General features: G+C 42.8%; 1 protein-coding gene across 1 annotated transcript in view; it reads left to right on the top strand.

Moving 5' to 3' along the window:
• Atp8b1 (ATPase phospholipid transporting 8B1) overlaps window positions 1-14,039 on the top strand; it is a 105,393-nt gene that overhangs the window by 52,308 nt on the left and 39,046 nt on the right. Inside the window, exons 3-8 of the mRNA XM_042675255.1 lie at window positions 7,336-7,433; window positions 8,739-8,852; window positions 11,697-11,795; window positions 11,908-11,969; window positions 12,575-12,647; window positions 12,757-12,827. Of these exons, the coding sequence (XP_042531189.1) occupies window positions 7,336-7,433; window positions 8,739-8,852; window positions 11,697-11,795; window positions 11,908-11,969; window positions 12,575-12,647; window positions 12,757-12,827 (517 nt within the window). The remainder of the gene's footprint in view (window positions 1-7,335; window positions 7,434-8,738; window positions 8,853-11,696; window positions 11,796-11,907; window positions 11,970-12,574; window positions 12,648-12,756; window positions 12,828-14,039) is intronic.

Below are 14,039 nucleotides of genomic sequence, written 5' to 3'. Positions count from 1 at the left end.
TCTCTTATCTTCCAGTTCTGGCTGGCTCACACATCCACAGCATCCTGTCTTGCTTTCTGCATAAATGCTATCTCCAGTTCCCATTGCCAAGGCTCTAGAACTCTGTTATCAATTGTCACATCCTCCTATTCTGTTGGTTTCTACCAGCAACCTACTGATCTTTCTTCAAGATGAAAGCTAACCTAGATGCCAACTCCTCTGAACCTTTTATAGCCATCATTTTCCTCCTGCTCCTTCCTCTGAAGTATCTGAGCTTTTGCATAGCCTCTCCCAGCAGACCCTCATCTGACACTCAAAGACAGCACAGTACTCCACCAGTGTCTGCTTCCAAAGACCTGTAGTTACTCCTATTAGATCTCAATAATTTCCAGACTCTAAAAGTTTCTTCCAGTTGATAACTTTGTTCAGAATTCTGTTCAGAATCAAAATGGCAGACATTTTTAAGATGAGGTACTTAAAAGGGAGGATTTTAAGCTATCACCACAAGCATATCAGGACAGAGAAAGGACATTCTCTCCTGGCTGAGTGTCCAACAGGATGTGGCCTCAGTGATACCAGCGTGCTCAGACACTTGGTGACACTGTGACATCACCATAAAGAATCTAAAACCATCTATAAATTAATTTTGTATTTGGAACCAAAACATAGATAAAATTGATCCACTGAAAAATGGAGATCTAGGAAATCCATGAACTGTATCGATTAAATTATTATAAACTGTATTCTATTAAATTAGATGCATTTTCTAATGTTGGCGCCTACCACATGAGGAAATGTCACTCTGGGTCCTTATTTTCTGTTTCTGCAACTTCAACCTGCAGGTTGTCAGTGTGACTGGTGGCTTGTAACACGTAAAAGGGGAGGTAGAGGGATGCTGAATTGAGTGCTGTTAGTAATGAGAAGGGAGGTGATAAAGCTGCGTCCTCTTGTATGAAGGTGGTTTTTCCACTAATGCCATTTATGACACAACCTGAAATGAAAAATGTAGTCCTGAAGTCCTAACACCAGCGCTAGCCTTGAACAAAAAAAGCTAAGGGATAGCACCCAGTCGCTGAGCTCAAGTCCCAGTATTATACTAAACAAACAAACAAACAAATGGCTACAGGTCTCTTTTATCCCCTAGCCAGCCATTTTTTTCTCTTCCAGAAAGAAGGTATTCTTCCCAGTTTCTGATAGGTCCTTCTAGAGCTATAGAGCATACAATTGCAATGAGCTGATACTTGAAACCCCAGCCCTATGTACCTACGATGCGTGCATGTGCACATGATCACAGGCGTATATGCATAGGGGTTCACACTGTGTCTTTGACTCTGTGTGCCACCTTTCTGCCTTTGTCACTTGACCAAGTACTCTGGAGAATTTCCTGATTGTCCATATGGAGCATTTCATTTTCTCCCTCCTGACTGCTCAGGGTTTTCTTGTGTGAATGTTTAACCAGGTGCCCCTGGTAGGCATTTTGTTTGTTTCTAATCTTTCTGATAAGCTCGACTGCATTTGAATAGCCCTGGACTACACCACTTCTCTCTTGTCTGGGTAGAGTGGAAGTGGAAATAATGTCTAGAAGAGGGATTACATAGTCCATGTGTGTGTGTGTGTTTTAAATTTTGAGTTACAGCTGAATTGCTGTCCACAGAAGCTATCTTCTCAATCCAGCATGCCATCAGAGTCGTTATTCTTGGCAGTTATTTAGTTATTGTGAGATAGAAATCGGTACCTCCATGAAGAATTGCACTACTCTTTGAACTTGAGTGGTTCTTTTTTTTTTTTCCTTTTTTTAACCTCTGGAAAAGCCATTGATTGGAATTTCACTTTAAATGAATGCTACTCTAGTTCTGTACCAATTTCTCTCCTGGGTTGTTTGTTTGTTTGTTTGTTTTTTGCTAGTAGGTGAAGCTTTTGATCTTTCAGTTCCTTGGTTTACTGGGATTTGTACTGATACAGGTTTTTGCTTGCTGGGAACTCAAAGCCAGCAAAGAGAGGATGGTGGCACAACTAAGATGCCTTCTTTTACCGGACGGCAGTAAGCAGAGGAATTGGTAACTGGGGGCAGTCTGCGCATTGTGGAGCAGTGTTTAGGTGATTTGACAACACAAGCTTTTGCCAGACTACAAGATCCCCTGGATTCACATGTGGCTGATGGTAATTGCATCTCTGCCCATGTTTCTTCATGATTGTATTGGCTCAACCTTGGTTAGTTATCTTTCCAGCTTTGTAAAGGTTGTTTTGTGTTGAGAATTTATATCTATTTTCTTTGTTAATATTTCCATTCCAAATGGGATAAGCTACTGGGTGCCAGTGGCTCACGCCTGTAATCCTAGCTACTCAGGAGGCTGAGATCTGAGGATCGCAGTTCAAAGCCAGCCCAGGCAGGAAAGTCTATGACAATCTTACCTCCAGTTAACCACCAGAAAACCAGAAGTGGCACTGTGGCTCAAGTGGTAGAGCACTAGCCTTGAGCTAAAGAGCTCAGGGACAGCGCTCAGGCCCAGAGTTCAAACCCCACAACTTAACAAAAAAAAAAAAAGAGAGAGAGAGAATAGGCTGCTTTCTTTTTCTATTCATTAACCTTGTGATCCAAGTGTCCCAGAAAGTTCTGTAAGATAAGTTAACCCTCACTACATATTAGATCAAAAAGTTGAATATCTTCAAGTGCTCTTTTGTTATCCTTCCCCCAAACATGCACATTAATGGAGCATGCTTTAATAATAATAATAATGTTCTTAGTAATAAATGTTCTGTGATTTTTTTTAATAAATATGCCTGTGATTATATTTTGAAAAAGCCAGATTAAATATTTCTTTTTTTACACCAGGACTTCTGAGATCTTTTAGCGTACCGTCATGTCTGAGAGAGGAATCAGATATATTTTGCCAGTGTTTTTGACCACAGAAAACATTTCCACATGTTTAATGGTCTCTGTGGGGTGTGCTATTCAGATAATTAACTCAAATCTCATGCAAGAATCAGAAGACGTGACCTCTGACTTGTCTCAGTGGGGCAAACTCAGGAGCCCCACCTGGAAATAGGGCTATTGACTACTTGACTACAATCAGGATTCTGAAATTAAGTAGAAATGTTTTTGTGGTTTTCACAGATAAGGTATTTTTTCAAGCTTCCCCCAGAGGTGTTATCAAATATGTAAAATTAAGAAACCGAGGTCATTTCTGGTTAGGTCCTTATTGGCTCCTACTTGAGGTCAGCAACCACCTCTGTGTGAAGCTTCCTCATGAAGATGTCTGGGATAAGGGTGTGGTACTGGATCCAGGGGTTTTCTTATGAAGAAATTTAATGAGCCACAGGCAGGGACTAAAGGAAGGGTGGGAAAGCTTGTTATTAACAGGATGACATGGTCTTTCATTCTGGATATTTCTGGTTTTCTTTCTTTCTTTCTTTCTTTCTTTCTTTCTTTAAATACTGTCTAACTATGTAGCTCTGGCTGGCTTCAAACTCAAAATCTTCCATTTCTACCTCCTTTGTGCTAGAATTACAGGCCCATACCACCATGCTCCACTCCACCCCCTACCCTTAGTATTTCTAAGACTGATCTTTTAACCCTTATCATTGGCCTTTTCTTTCTTCTCCAGGAATCTTGGGTATTTTTCTTCTTGGCCTTCCTGAAATTTGGGAGAGTTTTCTCAGTATCTTCTAAAGGACTAGTGACTGGGAGGTGTCATAAGTCATCTGTGAATTCAGATAAACCACTAGAAGTGCATGCAGCCAGTTATGATGACATATTGCTATAATCTAACCTTTGGGGCTGAGATGGGAAGATTATGACTTTGAGACCAATCTGGGCTACATAGCCAGACACTGTCTTAAAAATAAAACCACACACATACAAATAGCTGGGCATGGATGGCTTATGCCTGTAGTCCTAGCTACTCAGGAAGCTGAGATCTAGGGATTGAGGTTCAAGGCCAAGCCAGGCAGAAAGATCCATGAAACTCTTATCTCCAATTAACCACCAAAAATCCAGAAGTAGATAGAGTAGATAGTGCCAGCCTTGAACAAAAAAGCTAAAGGATAATGCCCAGACCCTGAGTTCAAGCCCCAGTACTGGCACACAGAAAAGCAAAACAAAAGGGCCGGGTAGAGTACTTGCCTAGCTTGCATGAGACCTGGGTTCAATTCCTCATTACCATATAAACAGAAAAAGCTGGAAGTGACACTGTGGCTCAAGTGGTAGAGTTGCCAGCCTTGAGCAAAAGAAGCTCAAGGACAGTGGTCAGGCTCTGAGTTCAAGCTCCAGGACTGGCTAAAAAGAAAAAGAAAAGAAGAACAACAACAAAAAACAGTGACATAATACATCCACCTGCATGTCACTTGGGGAAATTGATCTACATGTATCTTTAACCTAATACCTAATGGTGTTTTCTTAGCTTTCACTACAAACAGATGCTAACTTTGTGTTGAGCCTTCAGGCTCAACTAGCCACATGGCTGTGCCTTCCTGTCAGGAATCCAGGCACAGCTGCATGGTGGTACAGCAGTGGAGAGGGGTTGGTCTTGTCCCTATTAGTGGTCATCCTAAGTCCGTGCTTGCAGGCAGTATGGTTCTTACCATGGTGAGAAGGTCTGGACTGTGCAGTTGGAGCTAGTCAGCTTGCTCACCCTGCCTGTGCCTCAGTTTCCTTATTTGTATAGTTGAGGTGTTAAGGTTAATTTCTTGTCATGCTGCCTGGAACATAGTAAACACTAACATGTTAGCTGTTGAGCGAACAAGAGGAGGTAGGCAGACAAAACAGAGGAGGGAGCTTCTGTTTCCCAGTGGATATGGCCTGGTGGAAGATCCTAAATTCCCATTCGCTGCTGGGCTCCACAGATAGATCACCCATTGAGACAGGAAGCGATCAAATCTGAATTCATGAATGCTGCTTTCTCTTGTTAGTAGATTTGGGGTGTAAATCCTATAGATGGAGGATGTGTAGGGGATGTCAGGATGCGCTTGTTGCTCTCCAGTCTCCTCCAGGAAGCTGTCTCAGGAGGGAGGAAGACCTGGCGTCCAGAGCCACGATGTGGACAATAGTGACCATTACTGTCTCTGTGACTCACCTGGCTAGGATGGAGAGAAAGTGTGAGAGAGGATGCGTGCATTTCTGTCCATCCTCAGGACGTGAGTGGGCCTCATGCCCACACTCAGGCTCAGTCTCATGGTGCCGGGGCAGCCAACAGAGGAAAGGTAAAGCTGTGCACATTGTCAGTGGATTAGTAAAGGATAGATCCAGAGATCTGAAAAGGATCAAAACTGCTCTGTTGTAGGGGTTGGGTCAAGGTGACTGGAAATGGGGAGTTGGAAGACCCGTAGGCACAAGCAGAGCTGTCCAGGCAGCTGTGTGTGAGTATTGTACTGGGCTGTTCATCACATCCATAGGGAAAGTATCCAGGGGAAATAGTGCTACAATCCATGCGGCTGCCACTGGTTGGAGCAGCTTAGTCCAGCTTGGCAGAAGAGCTGACGTGACTGATGTGCCCACATGCATCCAGAGACCATGGACTTTGCATCCACCACCAGATAAGCTATTGCCCAACCAACATGAGCTTTTTTTTTGGCGGGGGGGTCTGGTTGTGGGGCCTGAACTCTGGGCCTGGGCGCTGTCCCTCAGCTCTTCAGCTCAAGGCTAGCGTTCTACCATTTGAGCCACAGCACCACTTCTGGCTTTTTGCTTATGTGGTGCTGAGGAATCGAACCCAGGGCCTCATGCATGCAAGGCAAGCACTCTACCACTGAGCCACCTTCCCAGCCCCCAACATGAGCTTTAAAGGATGTGCTGGACCTAGCCTGGCCACCAGGGGAGATAGTCATTAGTAAAAAGCTAGGCTCTTCTCTTGAAGCCTGTATAGATCTTTGGCTATAACCACAAGGAAATAACAGTTACCTGTGAAGCTTGCCACTGGGCCCCGCCCTGTGTAGCTGTGCCTTTGTCAGGCACATGGAAGCTATTTTGGGCTATGGGGAAAGCATAGTTACGATAACTATGGAGGATTTCAGAGGGATTCAGAAGAACCTAAGCCATCCCCGTCTGGATACCTGCAGACCTGCATGTGTGTGGCAAAGGCAGGGAGAATCAGTGGCACCAGGCTCCGGAGTGGAGTTGGTATGAAGAACTTCTACACAAGATGACAGGCAAAGTGAGGAGTTGGCTACTGAGTGGAAGGAAGGGCGATGTGCTTTGTGAACAGGGAGGTACATATGAGAGACCTCAGCAGAGTTAAGAACCATTAAAACAGAGAGGAAGCCATATGCTGGTGGCTCACACCTGTAATCCTAACTACTCAGGAGGCTGAGATCTGAGGATCCAGATTCAAAGCTAGCCTGGCAGAAAAGGCCGTGAAACTCTTATGTACAATTAACCAACAAAAAGCAGGAACTAGAGGTGTGGCTCAAGTGGTAGAGTGCATCAGCCTTGAATGGAAAAGCCAAGTGAGAACATAAGCTCCTGAGTTCAAGGCCTACTATTCTCTCTCTCTCTCTTTCTCTCTCATACACACACACACACACACACACACACACACACACATACACACACACACACACACACACACCAAACAACAACAAAAAACCTGGGTGAGGATCTCTTCAAAAGACTGTTGGGGAGACCATTCAGGAAGAAGCAGATTAGCAAGAACAGTGTGGTGGGGAAAGTTTGAAAAAAAATGTTGAACTTTCTAAGTTCGATGTTGGTCTTCTAAGTTCCCTGAGCTTTAGACATTGCAGTACAAAGGACTGAGCCACTGGGTAGCCTAATGTGTGTGAAGCTGAACTTGGAGAAAGTTCATGAACTGAACTTGGAAAGACAACCGGCATTGGTCACCAGGAAAAGGCAGGCACAGCTGACCTAAGACAGGACTTCAAAGTGCTGAACATTTCATACAGTGGAAATATTACCAACCATATCGATGAGATTGACAAAAAAATAATTTGGCTATCACCTTGTGGATCTCTGGTATTTTCATAGGGGCTATGTTTAGAGGTGAAATGTTTGTTTGTTTGTTTGTTTTAGAATTTCAGTGGAACAGTTGATCAAGTCACACAGGACTCTTATTTTGATAGGGCTGCTAACAGTGGTTTAAACAACAGAAATTGATTTTCTCATAGTTCTGGAGGCCTGAAGTTCAAGATCAAGGTGTCAGTCCGTAGGCTTGGTTCCCTCTGTGAGAACAGGATCCACCCAGGCCTCTGTCTGTGGCTTGCCGATGGCTATCTCCCAAACTAACTTCATATTATCATCACCACACTGTCCCTTTTGATACAGACATGGGTCATGCTGGATTAGGATTTACTCATGACTTCAATTAGATTCGTCTTGCAGTGACCCTGTCTTGTTCCCTTTTAAAGACTGCACATGGCAAGTCAAAGCAAATGACCGGAAGTTCCATGAACAACCCCATTTTATGAACACAAAGTTCTTCTGTATCAAGGAGAGTAAATATGCGGTAAGTCGATTCCTGAATTGTTTTTATAAAAGCTCAGCATTCTCCTGACCCTGTCATGCATGTCAGCTTCATGCACCAACTACTTCCAAGTAACCTGTAGCCTGGGGTATTGCTAATCCCTATGGCTTCTATACAACATCATCTTTCTTGAAACTTAACTACCCTGAAGGTGGGTAGGATTGACACGAGACAAAACAAACCAGATTTATGCAGATTAAAACAGTTCCCTGTGGGTGTACAGAGCTCTCTTGAAAGTATTTTAGGAAAGATGATCAAAGTTGTCACAGAAGCTCTCTGTTTGAAAGCAACAAGTTGGAAATGCATTTAATATAAAATGAATTTAACATCTATATACCTAAAATTGCTTATTTCCTTTGAAATACGACAAAGAATAGCTGTTAAATGTGGACTCAAAGGTTGTATCTATTTTAGCTATAATGAAATACTGCAATTGGGTGACTTAGAACACAATAAATTTATCATTTCCTAGTTAAGGGGCTCAAAGTCCAGGTATTAGCAGGGTTGGGTTCTTCTGGAAATTGTCAGAATGAGTTCTTGTCTAACTTCTGGTGGTTACCCACAATTCCCAGCTTTGCTTAGCTTGTAAACAAATCACTTCAATCCCTACCTCTGCCTTCAAGTGGCCAACCCCTGTGTGACTGACTATGCGCAGTTCCTTCCTCAGTTAGGAGCTCAGGACTCCACTCATCTAGTATGAAGATCCTAGGTCCAAATAAATCCCATTATGGGGGAACCCAAGAGTGTGTTCTACACTGGATTATACAGGAGCCTCAACCTTCTTTATAAAAGTGTCCTTTTCCTGCTCGGCTGTGCAGACATCTGCCTTTATCCCAGGCAGTTGACCGAGACATCTGACAGCAATTTCCAGGAGGTCACTGTCCACTCTTGGTGTCTTGTTTCTCTCTCTGATATAGGAAGTCATTCAAGCCTGACTGCAATTAAAAGCATAAAGAAAGAGGCTGGGAAGGTGGCTTAGTGGTAGAGTGCTTGCTTAGCATGTGTGAAGCTCTGGGTTCAATTCCTCAGTACCACATACACAGAAAAGCCAGAAGTGGTGTTGTGGCCTTGAGCAAAAGAAGCTCAGGGACATTGCCCAGGCCCTAAGTTCCAGCTCCAAGACTGGCAAAAAAAAAAAAAAAAAAAGCGCATAAAAGAAATCTCAGTATCCTTTTTCTGACTGATGGATTACAACCCTGGGTTAATTGTAGAATATGGTGATTTTTGCAAGTATATAAACTTGATGTTTGGCATCACTTACAATGCTTTTCTTATTTTTTCCAACAGAGTAATGCAATTAAAACATACAAATACAACACATTTACCTTTCTACCCATGAATTTACTTGAGCAGTTTAAGAGAGCAGCCAATTTCTATTTCCTGGTTCTACTTACCTTACAGGTAATGATATCTGAAATCTTCTGGGAGTTATGATATGTCAATATCATTGAAGTTGTGGTCACATGATGTGGACAGTCTTGGAAATGTTTTTTTTGTTGTTTGTGTGCCAGTCCTAGGGCTTGAACTCAGGACCTGGGTCTTGTCCCTGAGCTTCTTTGCCAGTTGAGCCATAGCTCTACTTCTAAATTTTTTGGTAGTTAATTGTTGGTAACAGTTTCATGGACTTTCCTTCCCAGGCTGGCTTCATATCTTAGCTGAGATTATAAGCATGAGCTACTGACACCCAGCTTGAAAGTGGTTTCTTAAAAAAAAAAAAAAAGAAAGAAAAAAGAAATTATTATTTTGTTTAATTTTTTAAATTTTTTTTGTTGGTCGTAGGGCTTGAACTCTAGCCTGGGCACTGTCCCTGCGCTCTTCAGCTCAAGGTGAGTGCTCTACCACTTGAGCCACAGTGCCACTTTCAGTTTTCTAGTGGTTTATTGGAGATAAGAGTCTCACAGACTTTCCTGCCCAGGCTGGCTTTGAACCTCGATCCTCAGATCTCAGCCTCCTGAGTAGTTAGGATTACAGGCGAGAGCCACCGGTGCCCAGCTAGAAATTATTCTTAATTAGTTTAAAATCAAGAATTTCTGCAGAGGAGATCAGTAACTTATCTACAGAATCAGCTCAGTCAGTATTTGAACAAGAAAAGGGAAAACAATACTACATTAATTCTGTTTTTCAAAACTTGATTCCATAATTATATGTTCCAAACGATATCCCTGAAGTGAATAAAACTAAAATCTTCGCTTGATAAAATTATTTGAATCCTCAAAGCAAATCTATCTTTATTTTTATTAAATAAATATAATTTCCCCAAGAATATTACTGACATTAATATTTTGGTCATAGATCTCATGTTATTTTCTGTTATATAGCTTTGCATTAGAATAGACCTCCTCTTTGCTGATTTTTCTTGTTATTGTGGTAAAGAATTCACTTAGCTGGAAAGCAAGACTTTTCATCTGTGTTAGAATAGTTGCTATAATCAAAGTGACTGTATGCACTTTTCAAGTGTGTTAGGATAGTTGCTATAATCAAAGAGACTCTATGCACTTCAGTTAGTGCTCAGAGCAGATCTTTGGCATCTGACATATGAATTACATAACATCTACTTTATCAGATTCTTTACATCAAAGGTTGGATTTGAAAAGCAGTCCTGCTGAGTAAGGTGATAAAATGGTAGCTTGTGTGTCTCACAGGAGAGGGGGATGGAGAATGCATGGAGTGAGAGGAGAGAAAAGAGAAGAAGGGATGCTAGAGGGAAGTGGATGCTCAGCAGATTTGGAACACAAGGCCTTCAGACTTAGTTTTAAAATGTAGTATTGGCCAGTGATGGTGGTTCATGCCTGTAATCCTAGCTACTCAGGAGGCCGAGATCTGAGGATTGAGGTTCAAAGCCAGCCTGGGGAAGGAAAAGTCTGTGAGACTCTTATCTCCAATAAACCACTCAGAAAACTGGAAGTGATGCTGTGGCTCAAGTGGTAGAGTGCTAACCTTGAGCTGAAGAGCTGAAGGACAGGGTCCAGGCCCAGAGTTAAAGCCCCATGACCGACAAATAAATAAAAAATACAAATAAATAAATAAAATGTGGTACTGCTGTCTGGTGACAGATGTTCCAACAGCTGTGTGCAAAGTTGCACACTGGGAGTTATAAGGTGCTTCTGGGGGACACTTGGCTTCCTTCTGTAAGAAACGAGGAGAGACCACAAAGTTTGGGAAATGATCTACCTTCTGTGTTCTCCAATTACCTTCTCTTATGGGGCAGTATGCACATCAAGATGAAGTAATTGACTTAAGCTCTTTCCTTGCATTTTCTTGTATAATGCACACTTAATCCCTGTATCTCCCAGAGTTAAGTGCCAGCATAACCTCATTTTGCAGAGAAGAGGCCTACAGTAAGGTAAAGTAACTTGCTGAAAGTCTCAAAACTAACAGGGCTGCATCCAGGAGCTTAACTTCATATAACCCTAAGTGATGTGGCCCGATGATTTACAAGATGATTACAAGAGATCTTTGTTAAATTTACCTCCCAGTCCTCTTAATTGCTGTTCATTCAAACTGGGAAGCGTGCTTGCTCTCACTTGTTTTTTTTGTTGTTGTTGTTCAAGGCTCACACTCTAGTCACCTGAGCCACAGCTCCATGTCAGGCTTTTCACTGATAAACTGGAGACAAGATAATCTAAGACTATACCTCTCAAGCTGCCTTTAAACCTTGATATTCAGATCTTATCAGGTTACAGCTCTTATCAGATTACAGGCCTCAATAAGCTACAGGAGCCAGGTTGGAAATCTGCCTTGATGGAGAGAAAGCATCCTCCAGGCCAGCTCTTTCCTTGTCTAGTCCATGACCTTCTTCAAGTGCTGCCATCTTTGCCTACAACATGGGACAACCCTTCCCTCACCTCCACCCCCGCCCCCAGGAAACACTGGCTGAGCAACCTACTGTGTGCAGACAATCTGCCATGCCTTAAAGTTAAGGATCACGTCCTCCTACATCCCTTTCCGTTAATTATGATTTTCACAAAACATTCAGAGCAGTTCTCTTTTAGGTAGCATGTGACAAAACTTCCTTGGTGTCCAGTTGGTCACAGTAAGATGACTAACTCCTGGCTGTGTTCCAAGAGGTATAGAGTGGAACCAGGAAGAGAATGGAGCCAGGAAGAGGCTGACTAGATACTTACATGCCATTTCCTATATGCTCTGCAGTTGTATGGTGGAAGAAATTGGTATTGGAAAGCTTAGCATTAGCAATCTTAGATACACCTTCATGGGTACATCTGTAAGACCTTTTCCTTTCTTTAGGCAATTCCTCAAATCTCCACCCTGGCATGGTACACCACACTTTTTCCCCTACTTCTGGTGCTGGGCATCACTGCCATCAAAGACCTGGTGGATGATGTGGTAAGAATGTCTCATACAATTGTCTATCACTGCTCTGAGCTTATTATAATCTGGTATTAATGCACTATGTATTGAGTTGGTTAAAATGAGTTTTCTCGTCTTCCTTTCAAAGACTCGACACAAAATGGACAAGGAAATCAACAACAGGTTATGTGAAGTCATTAAGGATGGCAGGTACGTTGTGTCCTTCCATGTGTTATGGAGCTACAAGGATGTCTTGAATGGATGGGCTTAGAGAACATAATGAGTGTTCTCCATTAGGTGGTCGAAGTCTGCGAGTGTATTCACTTTGTAATTCCTAAGAGTCTCTTAACTTATGCAAGACACTGGATCACCTTCATGATCTCCAGGCTATATACCAACTGGACGATATGCCATTGCCAACTGGACTTTGTGTTACCAGCACCTCTGGACCTTGTGCTATCAGCTCATCTGGCAGTTTCCTTTAAGGCTTTGCTGGATATCCTGTTATCTTTCTCAGTTCCTCAGCAGAGTGATTTCTCTTTCTCAATACTGGCCCCCAGGAATATTTCCTGACACTGAAGTCTTCACATCACCATTGCCTCTTAGAATTATTACATCCTCATGACCATGGAATATGGGTCCAGCATTTAAAGGACAACTTCTAGCAAACTTGTCCCCAAGATTTGTGCATTTTCCAGAATCTCTGATCTCAATCTCCAGACATGGATACTAATAATTGCTCATTATTGTTCATTGATAATAATTCCCTTGCTTGAAACTTTAAAAAAAAACCTATCATTATTTTTAACCCTTAGGTTCAAAGTTACCAAATGGAAAGACATTCAAGTCGGTGATATCATCCGTCTGAAAAAAAACGATTTTATCCCAGTAAGTGAACTAGTCCTGCTCCCCTCATTCCTGTTTCCTACAACCCCAAGCCTCACTCCCTCCACCCTGGTAAGGTTACTGTGTCGCCTGTGTCTTTTGCTTTGAACAGGCTGACATCTTGCTGCTATCCAGCTCTGAACCTAACAGCCTGTGCTATGTGGAGACAGCCGAACTAGATGGGTGAGTACACTGAAGATGACCTTTTTCAAAGCTGTCCTTGGGGGCATATTCATTGCCTCAGGATTTGCGCGTGCCAGGTAGGAAAGCCTGAGGTCTGGCCTTGCCTCTGCCCTTGCTAGAAGTCCACCAACACCCCATATGGAGTGGCCTCTATCTCCACATGGCTGTACTGGTGGCTCACTCCTATAATCCTAGCTACTCAGAGAGCTGAGATCTGAGGGCTGAGATCTGAGGCCAGCCCCAGCAGACAAATCCATGTGACTCTTATGTTCAATTGACCAGAAAACCAGAGATGGTAGTATGGCTCAAGTGGAACAGCACCAGCTGTCAGTCAAAAGGTTAAATGAGAGCTTGAAGTGGTGAGTTCAAGTTCTAAGACTGGCACACACACAAATAAAGCATTGCTGAGCAGTGACCAGGACAGTAAGCATGACTGTCCATATTACTATTTCAGAGAAAAGAGTAGGGTTTTTTTTTTTAAGTCTTTGGCACTAGACAATTATGAATTCTTCCTTTGTTGGTTTTGGCTATTCTTCTACAACTTAAAAGAGAATAGTTCTATTTTTGACCAGTTTTCAATAGGATTAATGAGTGGTTACCAGGGTGACAGTTTTAGCCCATTTAACAGCCCTGTGAGATGAACACTATTACTACTTGTGCATTACTGTGAGGAAACTGAGACCCAAGAAGTTGAAGCAGTCTGCCCAAGGTCACCCATGGAATGACAGTTGGGACCTTGTGCCCCTGGTTCCCCAGGGATTCATCCACTACTTCATGAAGGGCTGAAGTTGCATGACTGAGCAGCTGGCCTCTCCTTCTCTATAGTCAAGTGACAACTCAATCTGGACATCAAAGAGCTGTTAACCTTACCAGTGAGAGAGTCTACAAAGGTTAGATTAATGAAGGTGAAATCCTAATGTACCCTGGCAGAAAAAACAAAACAAAACAAAACAGTGGAGTTGATCATGATCAGTCAGCTTCCTAATAGATAAAAAATTCTAATGGAGTCCTAGGGGCACCTGCCTACTGTACCAAGGCGGCCTTGACCCCAGAGCGCATGCCCAAAGGTGGCCTTGCCCCCTCCCCTGACAACGGCATGTCTCCACCTGCTGTACACACTCACAACTCCTTCCCTTTCACTGGGATTGGTGCAGCCCCCTCTCCTGAATCAAACTGTCTGTCATCAACATGTGACCCGTTACCCTCTGAAGA

The sequence above is a fragment of the Dipodomys spectabilis genome, unplaced genomic scaffold, assembly GCF_019054845.1.
Source record: "Dipodomys spectabilis isolate Male_0828 unplaced genomic scaffold, ASM1905484v1 ptg000024l, whole genome shotgun sequence".
NCBI classification, from domain to species: Eukaryota; Metazoa; Chordata; class Mammalia; order Rodentia; family Heteromyidae; genus Dipodomys; species Dipodomys spectabilis.
Note: the sequence above shows the minus strand (reverse complement) of the source record. Positions and strands in the feature narration are given on the sequence as shown.